Source organism: Rhineura floridana, chromosome 9, assembly GCF_030035675.1.
Source record: "Rhineura floridana isolate rRhiFlo1 chromosome 9, rRhiFlo1.hap2, whole genome shotgun sequence".
In the NCBI taxonomy this organism is placed as follows: domain Eukaryota; kingdom Metazoa; phylum Chordata; class Lepidosauria; order Squamata; family Rhineuridae; genus Rhineura; species Rhineura floridana.
Genome location: NC_084488.1, coordinates 90935941 through 90957226, shown reverse-complemented (window position 1 = coordinate 90957226; position 21286 = coordinate 90935941). Strand labels below are relative to the sequence as shown.

Sequence of the window (21286 nt, the reverse complement as noted above, 5' to 3'; positions counted from 1 at the left end):
GAGAACCAGTTCTCGTGAGTTCTCAAAACCTACTGGAAAATGATGCTATTCACTACCATCTACCAGCAGAAGCAAACTTGTCATCAGTAAACAAGGCAAATGAGCAATCAAATTTCTTACCAGAAGAGATGCTACTTCTAAATTCATACAATGAACTGGACTTAGATGCTCAACTTGGGATTCTTACAAGATTAAAAAACTTATTTCAAGTATTAGAAATGAGAACATCCTCTACCAAACAAAATACAATTTCAAGTCCTACAGTTGATATAATGTCTCAAAACAAGCCAGACTCACTGGAACATGAAACAATTCCACGACGTGACATATCCTTGAATCCCAATCAACTTTCTTCTATTGATAACTGACTCAATGACAAGCCATTAACAGACAAATTAAAAATGGTTTCGTGGAATATTTCTGGGTGGAAGAATAAAGTGAACGACGAATATATAAAAGACTTTTTATGCACCTACGACTTCACCTTACTCCAAGAAACGTGGTCTACGGAAGAGATCTATATGCAAGGCTATTCAGCATACCATATGCCAGCTACCGCAAGTGACAAAGGCAGTCGCCCAAAAGGAGGACTCAGCATTTATATTGCGACTTCAATGAAATTTAAATTTATTAAACTTCATAAGTTATGTAACTTGGCATTAGCTATCATCTTAAAATTGCCAAACTTTTCGCTAATAATGATCAATGTTTATCTCCCTCCATGTCGAGATAAAAAAACAGTTAAAAAACAAATAGACTCATTAGAATCTCAAATAACCAACTTGATTTCAAGCTACCCAGAAATGCTGGTGATCCTAGCTGGCGACTTTAACGCCAGACTAGGACAATCTGATTCATCCCTCTTTGCTAAATTTCATCTAGTTTCCCCTTCACTAGTAAACGACCATAATATACCCCTCAGACAATCAAAGGATAAACAAATAAATTTTGCGGGTTTCTGTTTAATGAACCTGATTATTAAACTCAATCTTATCCTGTTAAATGGTCGTACCAGAGGTGACATAGAAGGTGAACTTACTTACTTTGCTGCTCAGGGTTCGTCAACGATTGATCTAATCTTCATATCTGAGGAATTATATCAATCGATTGAAAATTATCATATAGCAAATCGCCCGGAAAGCGATCATTCGCCTGTATCACTGCAACTTAATTGTGGTAAGGAGTTTATACATTTAGATAAATATACCTCTGCCAATGAGGAAATAAATATACACCAAGCTAGGATTAAATGGGTCCCTAGAATAGAAAAGGCAATTATAGATAGCCTAAACTCTCCCAAAATTCAGTCTATTAAAGATCAACCACTCTTTCCCACCTATCAAAACAATCCGTTCTTCCAACTTCAAAAATTAATACTCGTTCTGCAAACTGCTATCTATAAAAATACAAAAGTTAAACCACATAAGGATTACCATAAATCAAAACCCTGGTTTGACCACGAGTGTAGAGTGCTCCATAAGGAATTACTGGACTCCTACCATAGTTATGCTAAGAACAAATCTATCTCCCATTTGCAAACTTATTGTGAGATCAAAAAGAAATATAAAAACTTGATAAGGAGGAAAAAAGCCCAAGAAATCACTGAGACCTGGCAACAATTGCTAAATGCTGCCAAATTGCAGAATTCTGATCTTTTTTGGTCTCTAATTTCTCGTCACTGGCCTAGGTCTAACTTTAAAATAAATTGTGTGATTCCCTCAACTCACTGGGAAAATTACTTTTCAAAAATTTACCAAGCAAATAGTAATATTTCTCACGATATTCAATTTTTGACAAGTGACGTCCCTTCTTGGCCACCTGTAACACTTGAAGAAATCTCAGAGCTTATTTCCCGATTAAAATCCAACAAAGCACCAGGTCCTGATAATTTGCCATCTGAAATCTTCAAAGCTAATGCTAAATGGTGGACCCCCATCCTTGCGGCGCTTTTCACCTATATTGACTCCTCAATGAAAATTCCATCAGATTGGGGTAAGGCAATTGTTATCCCACTCTTTAAGAAAGGCTCTCAAACCAATCCGGCTGACTATAGGCCAATAAGCTTACTTAATATTATAAGTAAACTATACACAGCCCATCTTTACTCTAAATTGGTCTCATGGTCGGAACAAAACGATATTCTTGCGCCAGAACAGGCGGGCTTTCGCTCTAAACGTTCCATACTAGATCAAGCACTTATATTACAACATCTAGTCGAAAAATACGCAAACAAAAAAGGTGGTGCTTTATACACGGCGTTTATAGATCTGAAAGCGGCCTTTGATTCGGTTGATAGAGCCAGATTATGGTCTAAACTAATTAATCTAGGGATTGACAAGCGCCTGCTCATATTAATACAAGGATTACATCAAAATACCTCTTTACAAGTTAGATGTAACAACAAGGGACATTTGACTAACCCTATTCCGACATTTAAGGGTGTAAAACAGGGCTGCATTCTTGCACCCCTGTTGTTTAATATTTATATTAATGATGTTGTTACAACTATGGCTACTACATCCTCTCACTCTCCTATTTTAGCAGGTAAATCTAGAAACATTCTCTTATATGCAGATGACATAATATTAATTTCAAAAACCCCGATAGGTCTGAAATGGTTACTTTCTAAATTAGCCTTGTATTGCTCCTCCGAACTATTGAATATCAACTATCAAAAGACAAAAGTAATGATCTTTAATAAATCAAGATCCAAACATCGCTGGGTAATTCAAGGCCAAGAGATAGAACAAGTGAATTCCTTCAAATATCTAGGAATAATTTTCCAAACATCTGGTAGCTATCGACAACACACTAAATTGGCGGCGCTCAATGCAAAAAAGACCATGAAAGCATTGACAACCTTTTTTTATGCTAAAGGTGGACAGTCCATTCTCCCGGTGTTAAAAATCTTTAATGCTAAAGTTATCCCGCAGCTAACCTTTGGGTCGCAGTTGGGTAAAAATGATAACCTATCTGAACTGGAAACGGTCCAGAATGGTTTCTTAAGATCGATTATGGCAGTTTCCCCCTGTGTTCCTAATTGTGTTTTAAGGCTGGAGCTGGGTGCTCAGTCTATAGAATCCAAAGTTTGGTTCTATAGAATTACCACATGGCTAAAATTAATATTGGACCCGACTGGCCTAACTCCTTCTATCCTATACGATAATCATAAATCAATCTGGGCTAACACGATCCAAAATAAAGTCCAAAAAATAGGTTTCTCTTTACCATCACTTTTAGCCATGGGTTTTGATGCTGCCCGGTGCAATATTAATCAACGTCTAAGAGATGTTGATGTGCAACATCAACAAATGCTTATAAAAAACCATCGCTGTAACTTAAGCTTTTTAAGACCATTGCCGTACATATCTAATCTAATCATTCCTAAATATCGCAAGGCATTCACTAAGATGAGGCTAAATGTTCTACCCTCAGTGGTACTTGAAGGAAGATACAATAAAGTTCCATATAAAGATCGTATATGTCAATGTGGATTGGGGGAGATAGAGACCAATGCTCACGTCTTATTACGATGCCGATATTATCATTCTTATAGATCTCATTTAATTCTCCCAATTTTGGACCCATATATCCATCAAACGGAATCCTTTTGGATAGACTATTTATTATCAGACCACTACCCAGAGATAACTTTAGCAGTCGCTAAGTTTAGTCTGATAGTTATAAATTTTAAGAAAAATAACTGAACCGATTTCTTTTAAACTCCATCTGACTTTTGAAGTGAACTAAAACTTCACTATTAATTTTAATTTTAATTATCAGATTAATTTGTTTCTAACCGACTCATATAATTGACACCTATGTAGTTTTTAACATTTAAGATTTATGCTGTTTGATCATAGGACTCATATTATGATGTCTGTAATTTTAAATTTACTTATTTATATCCTCTTCTATGTAATTAAAATGTGTTTATTTAAGGTTGGTCTTGTGACCGTAATAAAGACTACTACTACTACTACTACAAATACATGCTCACTTTCTGATGCATTTTTAATGAGTTTGTTAATTGTTGAATTGCTAGTGCTATGCTGCAGGGATAATATAACTTCTATTATGTTTTATATTGATATACACATGCATAGATGTCTTCCTGCAGCAGGACTCAAGGAGGTTGACAATTTTTTAAATTATGATTAGATTATGATTTTAATAATTGCACTGATGTACTATCATTGTAGACTGTGTATTTTCTGTGAACTGCTTTGAGCACAAATGCATTCATGGAAAATGTGGTATATAAACGGACTATGACTACATTATTATTTTAAACTGGCAAACAAGTGATAAAACAGTAAAATCTTAAAAACATCTCTAAATCAATCCAATACAGATGCAGACTGGCATAAAGGTGCCTGCTCAAAAGGCTTGTTGAAAGAGGAAGGTCTTCAGTAGGTGCTGAAAAGACAACCGAGACATCAGTGATCTAATATTTAAGGGGAGGGGAAGGGTGGGGAACCTCAAGCCTGGGGGCTGAATGGGGTCCTCCAGGCCTCTCTTTTTGGCCCTTGGGAGTCTCCTTAGGCCACATCCTGTTCCTCCGGGTCACACTCTTCATCAGGCTGGTCCTGTGCCCTCTTTTATTAATTTTGCCTGGCTGAAGCTGTGAAAATGTCTTTTGCTCAGCTGGATGGAAAGACTGGTATGTGAAGAAACCTCTGGCTATGGCTGAAAATGTAGCCTTCTGTACAAAGGTAAGATCCACATCTATTGATCTGTCCACTTTTGCCTCTGGCCCCACTCACAACTGTCATGTGGCCCCCAGAAGGCTCCCAAGGAGGGAACACAGCCCTTCAGCTGAAAACGGTTCTTGACCTAGCACTGTAGTTCCAAATGAACAGAGCAATAAAAGTAATATCAAAACACACAGTTTTACCTTTTTCACTTTCCTCTGTTCTCTTATCACCTATTGAAACAAACATTCTTTCAAAAATGAAATATTCAGAAAAAAAGTACAGTTCATACACAAGCACATTGATACTCACTGTGGCATGAACTAGGCTGGCTTACTTTACGTGTATGCTTTTATTCCAGAGAAGGTTTTCTAACGTACATTCTTTCTAAGAAGATACAAACCTTGAAACATTTGGCTGGGAGCTCTAACTACATATTGATAACAGATAAATAAAATGCTGTTAATTTCTTATCATATTGAATGGGGACGAGGGCCTCCACTGCAAACTGATTTTGCTTTCATAATGAGAATGGAAAGGTTTTGGTTTGAAATGTTGGAAATCCACCAGGGATACATCACATGCACAAGATTCATTGAAATGAATGCTGGTTTTGTTGTGCTGACCTGTTCTAAGTATTTTTAACTATGATGACCCTTTGGGTGGGGCAGGCTGTACATCTAAGATGAATAAAATGACAGCTGCAAAGTTTATATCTATAACTGGAGCCCAAACTTCAAATCAAGTAAACTACTAGGTTGCAATAAGCATCCCTTTACAGACTACCATTTGGTACTGTAGCCAATGGAGACTAGTCTATTAGGGCAAATGGGGCACTGCCCACTAACCTCAGTCTGCCCTGAGCCAGCCCCCACTTTCTGCCATTTTACTTACAGCCACACAGGTGGCAGCTCTTCCTGTCATTAGCTGTGGCTCCACCTACTGCTGGTCTCCCGACCTTCCACCCCACCAGTCCCAATGGACACTAGCCACCACTGGCGGTAGCTATGCAGAGGCACTCTGGTTAGGTTTCAATATTGCTTGTCCGTGGATGGGGACAATTCGTCATTAACGGGCAACTGGCTGGACCAAGATGCCCTTGATGCCCAGAACACTCACTTGATCTGTGATGAGAAGCCATCTAGGTTGTATAAAGAGCTCCACTGTGTGATGGAGTCAGTACAATTTTGCAGTGGTGGCTGGTGCTCCATTGGGAGTGGTAGGGCAGAGGGCAGGAGCCCAACAGTAGGTGGAACCACAACCAACAACAGATGGAGCCAACTCATTCTAATTTTGTGCTCCTCCTCTGTGCTGAGCAACACTAAGACAAAGGAGGAGGAAACTGACAGCCAGTGCCACTCCCTGGATGGGTTGTAAGAAGGCAAACAGGTGGGGCCTGGGTGAGGGCAGGCTGAGGTTGGTGGGCAGGGCCCTATTTGTCCTAACGGACTAGCCTTCACTACAGTTTTAACAAGCTAGAATGTTTGAAGCTTGTCCAAGCCCATTACATGAGGCGGAGTGGGGTAATGGTTGTCTGAATCTAGCTGTAAATAATTAAAAGGTCTACTCTTACACATCTGATGACTCTCGTCTTCTCCTGTTAGGCAGTCCATTTCATTGTTACAGAGGTAACTGTTTGGAATACACACATCTGAATTACAGTGGAAGCTTACCCCCTTGCATGCTGTTGGAAAGAGATCATTCAATATAAAAAGGCAAAAAGATTCATCAATAGCACAGTTGTATAAGGCCTAAGATTAGGCCACACCCATCATACTTCTAATTCAGTTATTTGAAAATATGCAGGGTAGCCAGGAACTTTGAGATATTCTCAATTATTTTTGGAAATGCCAACTTTTCTGCTCCTCTCTCTCCCTGTGTAAAGTTGCATGCAATTTGTTTTGGAGAGAGGGGAAGCAATGAAAACAACTTTCCCCTTATATTTCTGTGGCACTAACTCTGATTTAAGCAACTTGATCCAGTACTGGTAGCTTGACATAAGAGAGGATGAGGTACAGGAGCCTGGTAGCAGGAGAAAAAGCCCTGTTCATAGAGTTTTATTTATTAATACTGCTACCTGTAGTTCTATACTTAGCAGCCTAGCGATGAAATTGACATCACTGGTTTGCAAGCAGCTTTGGGGGTTAATGCATTTTACACCTTGGAGAGAGTCTTCAGGCTTTTTCCCAGCTGTATAGAGTCACTACAGAGTGGGTCCCATGTGGTTAGGGACTGGGACTACACACATTTTTACACACACACCCCAGAATCCCGGGAACTGTACTTTGGTAAGGATGCTGGGAATTGTAGCTCTGTGAGGATTAAACAACACTTCCCATTATACTTTGGGAGGGGGGGAGATGTGCTTTAGAAGAATGGTGTATATGCAGCCTATGTTTAAATAACCTGTTCACACAAGAGTTTTTACCAAGGAATAGCCATAACCTTGGGAGGTGCCAGTTCTATGGAATACCATTGCAGTTAGCCCTTGACATATAATTGGAACATTTAAATATAGCCCCCAGCCATGTAAGATCTGCACATGAATAAGTGGCATCTGCATTGATGGGAGTGGCAACCATAATCTTGAAAACAAAAGAAGTGTTGTTTTTAAAAAATTGGGCATTACTGAAAGAGAGACAGAAGCAATTTTGTACTTTTTCCATTTTGACTACTGCTACCTTTTATGTACTTTTTAAAAACACTGTTTTGGGGGTAGAGAGGCCAAACATGTTATTTGGCACTAGGGATGGAAAGATCAGTCAGTTTTGGTTCTCTCTTATTTTTCCAATCTGAAATTCAGTTCTCCACATTTCTGCAGCAATTTGCATTTTTTTTAAAAAAAATTATCCACATGAAAATTCTCCAGCATTTTAGTGTGAATTTCTCCTAATAAACACATTTTTGTATGCAGTTTTAACTAATGTACAGTTTTTGCAATTATTTATCCTAATATAATGCATATTATGTTATTTTCACTAATATATTCATTTTTATGCACATTTCCCCAATATATGCATTTTTGTAAACATTGTATGGTTGGGGAACTGTATCATAAAATTCAGGTAAGTGCAAATTTTGAAGGAGTGTTTTGGTTCTCATATTGTTTCGGAAGGTGCAGATTTGATAGATCCGGCTTCATTTGCAAACTGAATCAAATTGCACCTGCATTCCTACTTGGCACTATCCAATAGGTGCTTGCAAATTGTCACACTAAAATGTATATATCTTTCTGAGCACTTCTGATTATGCTGCTGAGATTACTTTATTTTTTTTAGCACTGAATACCTGCAAGGCTGGTTTGATCAGATATCTTGGTAGGACAGAAAAAAATAGATACAATGATACCTCTTTCCAAAGTTGAGTACAGACCATAGTTTTCCAGAGACCACCGCCATATAGAGGCACCACCATTGTCCATAATGTAGGCATTCATGTTTCTGTCCCATTATAGGGTAGAGACACACTTACTGTTGTGCTGGTTTCACTGTGTCTCCATCTCTCTTTTCTGAAAATGGGGGCACACAACACTAGTTGAACTCTGCCCCCTTTTACTCTAAAACCTGGTCAGATTGGCTTGAGTGGATTTTTCTTTAATTCAGCTTCAGACAGATTTCACAACTGATTGGTAGATCAACCTGTTTGTCTTTGAGGTGTAGCCAATGGAAATGCTTTGCTGTAGGCTTTTTTATTTTATTTATTTATTATTTGATTTATATCCTGCCCTTCCTCCCTGCAGGAGCCCAGGGCAGCAAACAGAAACGCTAAAAAAAAACTTTAAAACATCATAAAAACAGACCTTAAAATACATTAAAACAAAACAATGTGAGAAATGTTTTTTAAAAAAGCTTTAAAAACATCTTTAAAAAAGGGTTAATATATTATTTAACAAACCACGTATTAACAAGCAATTCTAACACAGATGCAGATTGGGATATGTTGCAGCTTAAAAGGCTTGTTGAAAGAGGAAAATCTTCAAAAGGTGCCAAAAAGATAGCAGAGAAGGCTCAGGAAGAGACAGTGATTGGCCCAACACTTTGCTGTGGGCAGTCCTGAAAGCTCTGAAGTCAGCAGTGGGGAAGGTAGGTGTGTCCAGCAGAGGGCAGAGTTGCTTCAAAATGCAGCCAGAAACACCATTCTTGCTGCTTTTGAAACAACTAATGTACCCACAGCCATAGTCTCTGGTCAAACAGAAGTGCAAGAAACTCTAGCATGGTAGGAGAACTGAACTAGAAACTCTAGCATGATAGGAGAACTGAACACATGTTGTGAAAAGTCACACCAAAGTAAATATGTGTGTGTTGCAGGGGTATTGGTTAAGTTTTTGGGCTACTTTAGGGTAACTAAAACTGCTATAAAATTCTAATTGCTCTTTAGTTCAATAAGACGATTTTAACTGATTAGTAAATTTTAATGATGCTGTTTATTGTACTGTTTCTACTTCTGTTCCATAGCTTTTATTTATTTATTTATTTATTTATTTATTTATTTATTGCATTTGTATACTGCCCCATAGCTGAAGCTCTCTGGACGGTTTACAAATTTGTGAAGTTTATATTAGTTATTGTAAACTGCTTCGGAAAATTTTGATTTAAAGGTGGTATATAAATCTAATACCGGATATATTTAAAGAAAGATGACTTGTATCTTCTAAAGTTTTGTGTCTTAAGCAAAGTTTAGACCAAGTATGTTTTTAAGCACAAAATTAGCTTGATCTCTGTATAACTTTAAAACATCTTTAAAAACCATTCATTTATATAAAACTGTTACTATGTAAAAAAAAGAAAGATTACAGATAGCATACCGTTGCAACATACTTCATCACTTAAGTCTCCACATTCATTGATTCCATTGCATGTTTGATCGGAGGGGATACATTTTCTATTGACACAACGGAATTGTTCCAAGGAACATTCTGTCAGGTTGGATGAAAAACAATATTTTGTTGAAATATTACTGTGGAAAAAGTTACCTCTAAATTCATAGGATTATTTTCTGGAATGAGTGCACAAGGAAGGCATGGGGCTTTGGGGTTCTGCGTAATTGTCTGATATAATTATTAAAAGCATTTCTGCTTTTCCTTCCCATCAGTAGCAAATCCAAAACAGAATAAAACAAACCAATGGATACATCATAAAATTAGCATTCACAAGTATAAAAAGCACAAAAATAGCAGCAAGAGATTTAAAACTGTAGATCGGGAATGGGGAACAGGATCTGGCTGATGGGCTGAATTCTGAGTTCCCCAACTTCTCCCCCCAGGGGGTCTCTTTGTCAAGTGGTTGGGACTGCTCAGCTGCCAGTCACTTGCCATCACCATGATGTCAAAGAGACTCCAAAGAAAAGAAATCTACTGTGGAGATTGACTATATTGTCTCAAGGAATCTACAGTGTAGATTGAGTACCCATGCTGTAGCAATTAACAGGCAACCCATGTATCATATTGATTGACTGCATTCATATAATGTCCTTCTGCCATGGTGTCCAAGGTGGTTTACATTTTAAATATACTGAAACAAATAAGTGGTATAAAATATAGAACAGATGTATAAAATATAATTGTTATGTGTAGCCTTGTGCTCGGCTCTAGTTATGTCTTCTTCTTGTGTTGTACCTTGTGGAATACCCCGTAATATTGACTTAGGACTGTTTCTTGACCTTGCTTCTGGATGATGTTTTGACCTGTATGGATTCCCTGTGTTCGACCTTGGTTTCTTTGGACTATGCTGCACCAGAAACTAATGGACTAGCCTTCACTACAATAAGTGGTATTTTGGTGAGAAGGTGATATTTCTGGGACTTGGACGTTAGCCCCTGGGGGGAACCACAGGAGTGTGACGCTGCCTTCCTGCAGGGCACACAAATCTTAAGCAATCCCAGGGAAGGTGGGGGAGGGGCTGCCTCTGCAGTTTTATCAGACTGTTGTTCATGCACTAATAATGAACTCAGGTGCAGAGTTATGATGGCTATGTAACCAAAATGGGTAAGCAAGAGAGAGATATTGCCATGCTAAAAACCTAAGAGGGAAAACTCAATGAGAACTTAGCATGCTCAGAAGCCACAGAATGCTGGGTATCTATTTTGCAGGGAGTTAACATTGGGGTAGTGGTGGTGAGAAAAAGGATCAAATGGAGTATCCTGGATCCATGGCTGGCTGGCACTCTGAAAGGAACATTCCATACTGCAACATTTTGTTGCAGATCGCACTTGTCCTCTAACTCAAGTCAGAAAGGGTTAACCCTACACATAGGTTTGGCATAAAACTCATTTTACTAACCTTTATGTGCAGTGTGGCACACCACCTTAGCCACCTTCTCATTACTCCTATTCATTCTTTCTAAAGTACATTCAGCTAGGCTAGTCTCTATTCCTCTGCATTTTGCCCTAAGGCATTCCAGGAAATGGGAGGCATCTTCTGGGTCAACAACCTCTGTCCGATCAGCCCCTCTGTATAGTGCAAGGGGGGGAAAAGCACAAGATAAATTATCACTGACCCAGGGCTAGGTGTGTTTTTCATATACGACTGACTTCACAATTGTTTGCCTCTTACTTCCAAACAATATTTAGCTCCTTATCTATGATCCTAGAGTTCACTCCTTGAGGTCTTGAATGTGCAGGGTTAATGCAAATTGTATCATTATTGGCTTTGAAAGGTGTGTATAGCGGCGTCCTTGTGCTGCAATCTCCCTCAGATGAGAGTAGCCAGCCTGCGAGCACTCTCAGAGCCCCCAAACCTCATCTTTCAGAGTCCTTCCTGAGTCCCTGTCTCCTAGTAGAGGAGGGTTGGGAGACGCTTCTCATCCTTGAACTCCCCCTGGGGATACTGTGGTATCTCCCTACCCTCTCCCCTCGATATTTGTTCCTGGAAGGAGTCTACTTTTCTGGCTCTCCACTGGGTTTTAACCCAGAAAGGGTGCCATGTTGCTTCCTGTTGCATCTCCCAAGCTGAGACAATGCTTCTCTTTCTGAGCATCTTTTCCTTCCCAATCTATGCTGCTTCTGTGGCTGCTGCTTCCTTCCCCAACATCTCTCCATCTATATATATATATTTATTGTTATGGTTGGTGACCAGCATAAGGGAAAAGGGAAGGAAAACGCATAGAACATAAAATTATTGGAGGGAAAAAAAATTATCCCAATATACACAAAGGTAGAATACAGTAAAATGGTATAGAATAAAATCAAATAAGGTTGTTAAAAACATAAACATTGTAGAACAGAATTATGTTATGTTATATTAAAACATGATATTATAAAATAGAGTTGTCACATACATAATTATGAGATCCCAGCAAAGGACAGGAGTTACGAGATGGCTATCTCCATCTTTATGGTATGCTGAGGAGGGAAAGTGCCTCCCACACAGATGGAGATAAGGTTCAGCCAAGTCAAGCCTCTGACAAGCCCCAACTACAGCCAGCAACTGACAGTGAAACATATGGATTAAAAGATATTAATAGGTGTGATGATATTACGATGGACCAAAGCCCACACATGATGGTGTAAGCTACATATGATGGCAGTCCATGCCTGTGCCTAGGATAGTCTATGCCTAGGGTGTCCATGTGTCCTGCTTTACAAAGGACAGGCATCTATTTGGAAGCGTCCTCTGTCTGAAAGGCAGTCCGGTCCAAGTCCAGAACCCTAAGAAGGGAGAACAGGAAGGGCCTTGAAGCTGCCCATCAACAGTTAATCAACAGTTAGTGCCTGACAGCAGACTGTGATGCAGGGACTTGCATGCCTGATCAGTTTTCCCCATTATGATAAAATGTATTTCTCTTTTACATTACCATAGCTATTTCTAAATATGTATCTATATATATTTATATATGCACATTTTATGCAAGTATATGTCCTCTTTTGTTTTGATGATGTCCTTCCTCTTTTTTTGGTGTTGTGTTAGTGGCCTCTGTACCTGTGTCTAATGCTGGCCTGTTCCATTCGTGTGTCAAATGGGGTATGGAGTGCAATTCAAAGGGGCACAATACTGAGGGATGGAACTTCCTTTACTGGTTGCTCCCTTTAATCTATGTGCTTTACTCTCTGGGCATCAATAACAAAAGTAAGTCTGGTTTGGAAAAAGCCCTTGGAAATACCCAAGTGGGGAAAGAGAGAGATGGGTGGGTAAAAGTTCAACACCCATTCCCACATGCTATTTTGCCCCTTTCCATCATACTACACATTCCCTCTTTCTCACATGAGAGACCTACATGCAAGGATACAGTTCTGCCAGCATCATGTATAGTTTGGTCCATAACTGTCTATGTACAACTGCCTGTAAAACATGTGTTTGTAAAACATGGGTTGGGGAACCTGTGGCCCTCCAAATGTTGTTGGACTCTAACTTCCATCATCCCTCATCCCTGAGGGAGTCCAAGTAGGAGTCCAAGAAAACCTGGAGGAACAACAGGTTCCCTATCTGTGCTGTAAAAGGTACATGCAACAGATCTCACCAACTATTCTGCTCTGCCAACTTGGAATCTCACTCTTAACAGGGCACTCCGATATTTTAATAACATAGGATTGTACAGTCAGTTTCTCAGATACCAAAATGCCTTCAGAATAGTGCGTAGGCAAACTTTCCTCTCCTATGTGATAAAGAATCTCTGCATGAGACTGCTGGTGAACCACAGTCAATCAAAAAAGACGATAGCAAGCTAGATGGGTGAATAAACTGACCTTCTCAAATTCATGTTCAGCAGTTCTTCATGGCCTCAGGAAAGATCTTTCCAAGCACTACTACCTCAAATCCTTTGACTGGAAATTGCAGGGGCTGAACCTGGGACACTTTGCATGCAAAATATGTGATCTATGACTGAGCAGAGGTCCTGGCCCTTTAATCCACAGATAGGAATCTGTGGACCCCCCATATGTTGCTGGACTCCACCACCCATCAGCTCCAAACCACTATGCCCAATGGTCAGCCTATGGTGAGGCTTTGACTCACCACCCTCATGGGAAGGTGCAATGGATTCGGAGCTTATCTTGGCTGGGAGAAGAATGTGCCCTCTGAAATCTTTGACATCCCTACTTCATTGGCAGTTCCAACACCAGAGGAAGACTGATGCCAGAGGTGACATTACCTTTTCCAGACTTCAAGCGCTCCAGCTCAGGACCATAGCCTCTCCTCCCCCCACAATGGAAGTCAATGGCTCCTAAAACGAGCCAGGACACTTTAAGAGTAGAGACTCTGCTCATCAGGGGTGGAACTAGCTGCTCGAAGGAAGCTGCAGTCCAGTTTAAGGCTCACTCTGGGTTTGCTGATCATTGAAATAACATTGAAGCCTGTCTTGCCTGACATGTAGCCTATATGCCACTTAGAACTATCCAGAATGTGTTACCCACCCTGTCTGTTTGCTTTTTGACACCTGTTTGGCTGGACCTTGCTTATCTGGACTTACTGGCATTATCTAACCTTGTATTGAGGAACTTGACTTTGTTTTCTGGATTTAGAACTGATGCTAGCAGTACATGACCTGGTGTTCTGGGCTCTATGCCCAGCACAAGCCTTCCTTGGGCAAGAATGCTGCTTCCCAGCTGGGAGCATTTTCTGAGACAAAACACAGGGATGATAGGAATTGGCCTAGATTCCACCACCCAGCTCTAATCCATCATAAAGAAATCTTAGAAAATGCTGGAATTTTGTGAATTAGTGGCACCTATCTTTAAATGTAATTTTATCAATATGAAAGGCTCTCCATTCCACCCCAGAAACTTACTCTGGAAAACCAAGGTGTCTGCAGGCCACGTTTGCTTCATTCATACTCCATACAGATCCACATACAAATGTCTTCGGGGAGTGATTCACTTCAACTTGAATAATTCCTTTTGATGTTGCATTTTCATGCTTCAAATAAATTTGAAAACTGTCTAGGAAACAAAGCAAAATCTGCTAACATTTATGTCTGTAGGATTTATAAAAGACAGCAATGGCTGAACTTACTGGTGTATAATATTCCTACTGAGCTAAAACCACTGGAGTAATGAGACTGGAAACAAATATTGGAGCATTTTCTTGCATCATTAGCCAAGTTAGTTTAACCTTAATTTCAATGTATCATCTTGCTTAACAGACACAATCCATGTTTCCATAAATGTATCAAAATACTAACAGTACTAACTATGGGTAACAGTTCGTTTACCCATATTAGAGCAATGGGTATTATTCAAAGAGCATGTGGAACCAATTTAATTGAACCCTGAAAGCAGTCACTGTAAGGTCTTGTATTGATTTAACAAAGTAACCTACAACTTTTCCTGCAGCTATTGCAAACTGGGCAATTGAAAAGATTTACAAACTTGCTTTGATCACTGAAAATGCACTTTTCTGATTAAAGATGCGATCCTGTACCACCTGAGGGGCCACCAGGCTCGTTGCTGTGCCTGTGGCTGCTGCCTAGGTCTCTGTGTCGTGTGTGTGTTGGGAGAATGGAAATGCAATAGACACTTCTCCAGATGGGCCTGCATGGATGGATTGACTCCCTCTGTATCTGCGTCACATGTGGACATCATGGTCCCTGAGTGGTGGGTTGTAATGATGTTCCTAGGCACACTGTGGGCATGTATCATATTTATATTGTCTGTGCATTTTTCCATGTTGCATACCCCCTCCCCTCCCTTGGTTGAACACTCACTGTCTATGGCAGTCACATAGCAGCAGTGTATCCTAGATCAAAGCCCTGACCAAGGGGGCTGCCATGGGGCTCCTGATCCATTTCCAACTCAACTTACAAACAAGACATTTTCATGCATACATGCACACACACTGCCAAAGAAAACTATGTTAACTAGAAAGGGCTGAGTACAAAGGGCTACACTGCTGGCTCAGAACCTGCTCCCAATTTTCACATTGAGCATAGATGTCTGTATAGGATATCCTGCCTACTGACTGTGTGGATGCTGGAAACAGGGAAGTTGCACAACATCAGGAGTGAGGCCAGCACTGTTGTACTGTGTCCTCTTATACTTGGGGAGACCCCTTCATGTGATCCACCAGGTGGTAGCAGTGAGAGAATGGATATGGGGCCTCTCCATAGCACAGCTGAGAGACTAGCAATTTTTGGTTCTCCCTGTTTCTCAAGTGTATCACACAACTGGTTGTTAGGACAACTTGTAGCTATGAACAGGTCTTGACTTTACATATTTCCTTTTCCCTCCCAATCCCATTTCCTTTTGTGTTGCATCTTTTTTTATTGTAAGGCTAGAGGCAGGGACTGTCTTGTTGTTTGTATCTGTAAGCTGCTCTTCCAGCCTTTTGTGTGTGTCTGAAGGCCAGAGTACAAAGTCATTAAATGAATGAATAAATTAACCCATAACAGGGGGTTTATCACATCATCAAATGGTATATTCTTTGTCTTGGTTCCTCTCTAGGATTCCAGATATTAATTTCTATGGCACTACACACAAAGTTGGGAGGGTCCCTTCAAATGCATATGAGAAAATGGCCTGTTATATATATAAACAAAAAGGACAGACTTTTTTAAATTTACAAGTGACTGTTTATTTTAAAAAGTCTAGAATGCCACCCAGCCAATCTCTGAGCAGTGGGCTCTGTGATGAAAGTGAGACACTATCCTCTTTTCTGTGTACGAGTTGAGCAGTAAATGCAGAGAAGGCATGGCAGAAATGAAATACTATGCTGTAGGAATGACACATGGGCAGCATTTTGAAGGCAGGCCTAGAATGCTCACGGGCCCTTTGCAATGGTGGGCTCAGGGCTGCAGTGCAGTTAGCCTGTGCCTTAATCCAGCCTTTTTCCCTTGCCACCTTCACGTGTACTACCTAGTAAAGAAGATGTTCCTTGCTTACGTCTCAAGATTGGCTTTCTAAGATGATTGTTCACATGCAACTGTATTCAATAGTAGCGTTGCCTTTGTGGAAACTTTGGAAAGTCCTACTTGTGCAAGTCGGGAGTAGGACACTTAATTTTCTCTGATCCCTCCCCCCCTCACCCACAGTAGCCCTCTGTGTCCTGAAGGGTCCTCCAACACTCAGCAGCAGCTTTTTGGGCAGGTGGGAGGGCTTAATTTGGTAGGGGGCTTCAGTGAAAATCAGGTGCCCCAACTTGTGCAAGTGGAAGCACTTTACGTTAAGGCCAAGCCACCACAGGATACAACCCAGCTATCCATGTCAGCACACAGCTACTTTCCATCCTTAAAGTTTGGCCTTTCTCACTATCAGCGTTTGACTCAGAAGCAGGAAACATAAAGATTTTGTTACCTTGAGGGTTACAACGTCCTCTGTTCATAAACCTGCTGTTTTTACGTTGACATTCCAAGCTCTTTAGCTGGCAGTAATTTAAAGTCCTCTTATCAGTAGAACAAACGGATGTGCCATTTTTGGGGCACTGGTAGGGTAGCTTACAGGAACAGGAGCCATCCATACACCTCTCCCATGGCTGGCAAAACACTTTCTCACAAGAATTCAGGGTATAGCTCTTTCTTACACATTCTTCTATCAGATTTGTCTCTTGCTAGAAATGAAATGGTATTCAGTAAAAGTCAGATTGTTTTAAACACTTCAGATTCATGATACATTTAAAAAACAAACACAAACCTTAAAATACCGGTAAAATGTGTTTATACCACCAACCATTTAAAAATAAAATAAAAATCCTTACCTTTTGTTGAAAAACACAAAGTGATAGGCTTGAAATAAATGCTAACACTGATAATGATTTCATGGTGAAGGGTTTTTCTCTGTGTATTCAGAAGATTTTCTTTCATGCCCCAACCTTCTGCTTGTGTTTAATTTTTAACCACTAACAAATATTTAAAAAGATGGTTCTGAAATAACTACAAGAACATCTGTGTGCATCGATTATTCTAAATTCTTTGACAAGATCCTGCTTCAACCTGAATTCACTCTTAACTGGGGAAAAAAAGTAAACATGTGAAAGACTGGCCCTGAAAGAATGTACCTTTCTGTGTGCTTAACTCTCAGATATCCGTCTTAACACTTTCAAGGGATTTATGTAGCTTCTCTCTCCACTTCTCTAAAACAGTCATAGAGGATAAATAATGATTTGCATACTTAACTGACAGGAGGCTTAGATTTCAAGGTTGTGTTTGGTCAGTTGCTCAATTCCTTGGCAAATGGATAAAAAGGTATTGTGTGCTTAGCTCTGGGAGTGCCAGTTTCCAGGAATAGGTTATTAACACAAGTAAATCTAGCACTTTTTAAAAAAAGCAACAAATAATGGGACTGTGCAGTTCTAAAGTCTCTTTATTTAACAATAAAAATGGAAGAAAGGTTGTGTGTTTTTTCTCCTTAGGAACACAGGTAGCTTCCTTATACTGAGTCAGGCACTTGGTCTATTACTCAATATTGTCTACAACCTCTAGGGACAGTCTCACCCATCCAACCATTCCTACTGGGGTCTACCTCTGACTTTGTGTTACACTGTTTAAATAACTGAAACAGCAATCATAAACATGCAAAATTTGTTCCAGATTGGTGGCTTCACATCTCTTACAGATAGCAGAGTGTTCTGTAGCAGAATGTTTGATAGCACATGCCCTCCTTGTCTAAAGGACTATGCCCAGCTTCCTAAGACACAGTTTCTATCTCTGATTCCTTCTCTGACAAGGAATCCGCCAGAGTGCTGTTGCCTTCTGTTGTTTCCACCCTACTTTTATCATTTGGGGGCCCCTCCTCCTCTTTGACTTCTGGTTACTGTCTCCTAGCACCTAACAGAGGGCAGGGGAACTCTTGTCCAATGTAAGGTCTTCCTCTTTGCTTGACCTCATACAGTACCTGAGTTTCTGTACTATGTGAAAGGGGCCTTGCAGATGTTTTTGAAATTTAGCTGATTTCCTGTTCCTCACCCAATCTAGTTCTACCGCATGTGAGGAGTGACTTTCAAATCCTAACAGGTTTTGCTTGTTCTGACTAAATTTTTAAAAATGTTCTGTGTGTGTGCATCAGCTCTGTGTGTCCTCTGAATTACAAGGCAAATCGGGGTGATTCGAGAAAGGTTCCCACGTTCCTGAGTGTTGCATTAGGAAGGTTTCCTCTACCTCCTTTTTCTATCCTCTGCTTCAGGGTCACATGTATGCATACACATCATGCATTTAAAGCACATTATTTCCCCCCAAGAGTCCTCGGAATTGTAGCTTGTTAAGGGTGCTGGGAATAGTAGCTCTGTGAGGGGTAAACTACAGATTAAGCTGTGCAGGAAAATGCCTGATCTGCACTGATGTTTTAAAGGATTTTATGGATTCATTTATATATGTTTTTTGTATTTTAAACCTCTATTGTTTTATGTATGCTCTGTATTTTTAAATCTCTAATCCGCCTTGGGACCCGCATTCTGGGTGAGAGGCAGACAACAAAAATAAATTTATTATTATTATTGTGTTAAGAAGCCCTTAGGCTCCCCACCCATGCATCATGTAACCACACTGTATTTCATTATACAGTTATTTGGGAGGAACAGCTCAATTCTAGTCATGTCCACTTAGAAGTAAGCACTGCTGAGTTTAATGGGGCTTACTCTAAAAACAGTGTGCAGAGGATTGTGGCCTTTGTGTGATAACCCCCCCACCCCACTGTTCTCTCTTTTTTTGTGAACACAGCAACTGATTTCTCAGTAATTCTTATCAATAATGATTGGGAAAGGAAATAAGTAGCAAATTAGCCCTACTAGTATCATTCCTTTCTCCCACCCATTTTGCTTGTGTTTATGATGCAGGGGACTCATAAAAACTCTTATATTGTTTTTGTCCAACACGTTCCCAAGAATCAAATCCAGAGTCAATTGATGTTTCGACACCATCTTGATAATTTCAGCGTATACCCTGGTCTTGAAACTTGTGAGTGTTAAGTTCAAAATAAATAAAGTAGGTATGTGTAACTATTTTCAGAAGGAAGAATGCAGCTCCACCAGTCATTCTTATTCTTCGAACTGTTGTTAAAATAATTTGACTTATTGTATGATACTGAAGGAAACACTGGATGAATGTAGGCCATTTCCTCTCTTTCACTGACACTGCATAAGCATGTAATTCAATGAACAATTTCCTTTAACCCGATTCTGAGCATATCCTCTCTATACCAGGGCCCATTGATCTCTGTGGCTCTTATTTCGAAGTTAATGTATTGTTACATGCACTCCAATCTCCAAGTGGTGAGGGACTTCAGGTGTGGATTCCCTGGAATGAAGGTCACCAGAGACTGTAGTGTCTTTATGGTACATGGTTAATATAACTATATATATAGGTGAGCATAAGATAGAAGTGTTCACGGAATGAGCACTCCAGCAGATCTTGCTCCCTCATTTGGTTTCTAGCTTCCCTCACCCCACTTTGGCTTCAGCACAGGGAGCAAGTCAAACCTCTGTGTCTTCTTATCTCTGAACTCCAGAGGAAACCCGACCAGACTGGCTCCTGGTCTATTTTTATCGACCTCTAGGACCTCCAGCCAGGTGAGGGGGAAAAGCCTGCCCTCTCCTTCTAGAAGCATTGCTAGCTAGTTGTTTCTATGGTAGCACACCTGTACTTGACCAACACTTTAGTCATTTATAAAGATGCTTAACAGGTTTTACTAGAGCCATTAACATAGTAAAGATTTGACCACTTCACCAGTTCCTTCCACTATGGCAGGTGTACGGAACCTATGACCCTCCAGTTATTGCTGAAGTACAACTCTTATCATTCCTGGCCACTGGCTATACTAGGGCTGATGGGAGTTGTAGTTCAGCAACATCTGGGGGACCAAATGTTTCCCACACCTGGTATGGAGAAGCAATTGTTAAACAGTTTACAAGCACTACAGCGGCCTGCACCAACCTGGGCTCTTCCAGATGTTTTGCAGTATAGCTCTCATTAGTCCCAGCCAGCTCTGATTGGGGCTGAGGGGAGTTATTGCCCAAAGCATCTGGAGGGGCCCAAGATGGCAAAGGTTGCACTAGAGTATGGCATCAACACTTGGGTAAAATGGCAATGCAATAAAAAAATTGCGGCTGTTGCATTTCTTTCCCATTTGACCCTATTGTTTAGATTTTTTACATCCATGTGCATATGCCTGCCATCTGAAGTTACCATTAAATCCACCTCTTGAAGTGGACACTAGTCCACGAAAATGTCATAATACATTTGTTAATCTTTTCAGATGCCACAAAACTCTTAAATCCTATATGAGCATTCAGTTTGTACATGCAGTGAAAACCGCATGGCGGAGAGCAAGCATGCACTGCCAAAGCCCACCTCCTCCAGCAAGTAACATTCTGTGCCCCACCCCACTTTCCAAATGTTGAAAGGCAAAGGTCTGCAGCAGGTGCTTGTGGAAGATCCCCACAAGTTTTGGAACCCTAATTATAGAGGTTTCTTGAAAGTGTTGGGTGCCTCCATAAGTTCAGAGGGATCCCTGCTGCAGATGTTTGCTTTCCAAGTTGTGGAGGGTAGTTAAAAAATAATATAATGGGTGTGGGGGTGTTGGCAGCACACCCCTGCTCTCCCTCATGTTCAAGGTAAACATGGCATACTTCTGAATACCTCTGATCACGAACAGGACAGGACTATTGTGCTCTTGTTCTGTTTGTGGCCTTCCCAGAGGCATCATGTTGTCCACTGTGATCCAGCAGAGCTCTTCTT

General features: G+C 40.3%; 1 protein-coding gene across 3 annotated transcripts in view; it reads right to left on the bottom strand.

Annotated features, from left to right (window-relative positions):
• The window catches only part of LOC133364544 (complement factor I-like), a 37599-nt gene extending 19936 nt beyond the window's left edge, over window positions 1-17663 (bottom strand). The window contains exons 1-7 of one of the 3 annotated variants that reach the window (XM_061585400.1): window positions 17314-17663; window positions 16914-17166; window positions 14414-14564; window positions 10972-11141; window positions 9499-9609; window positions 6268-6378; window positions 4898-4927 (exon numbers count right to left, since the gene is read on the bottom strand). In XM_061585400.1, coding sequence (XP_061441384.1) covers window positions 4898-4927; window positions 6268-6378; window positions 9499-9609; window positions 10972-11141; window positions 14414-14564; window positions 16914-17166; window positions 17314-17376 — 889 coding nt within the window. In that variant the 5' untranslated portion in view covers window positions 17377-17663. The remainder of the gene's footprint in view (window positions 1-4897; window positions 4928-6267; window positions 6379-9498; window positions 9610-10971; window positions 11142-14413; window positions 14565-16913; window positions 17167-17313) is intronic. The other 2 variants (XM_061585401.1, XM_061585402.1) reach the window with 2 other exon arrangements.
• Between the last annotated feature and the right edge of the window lie 3623 nt (window positions 17664-21286).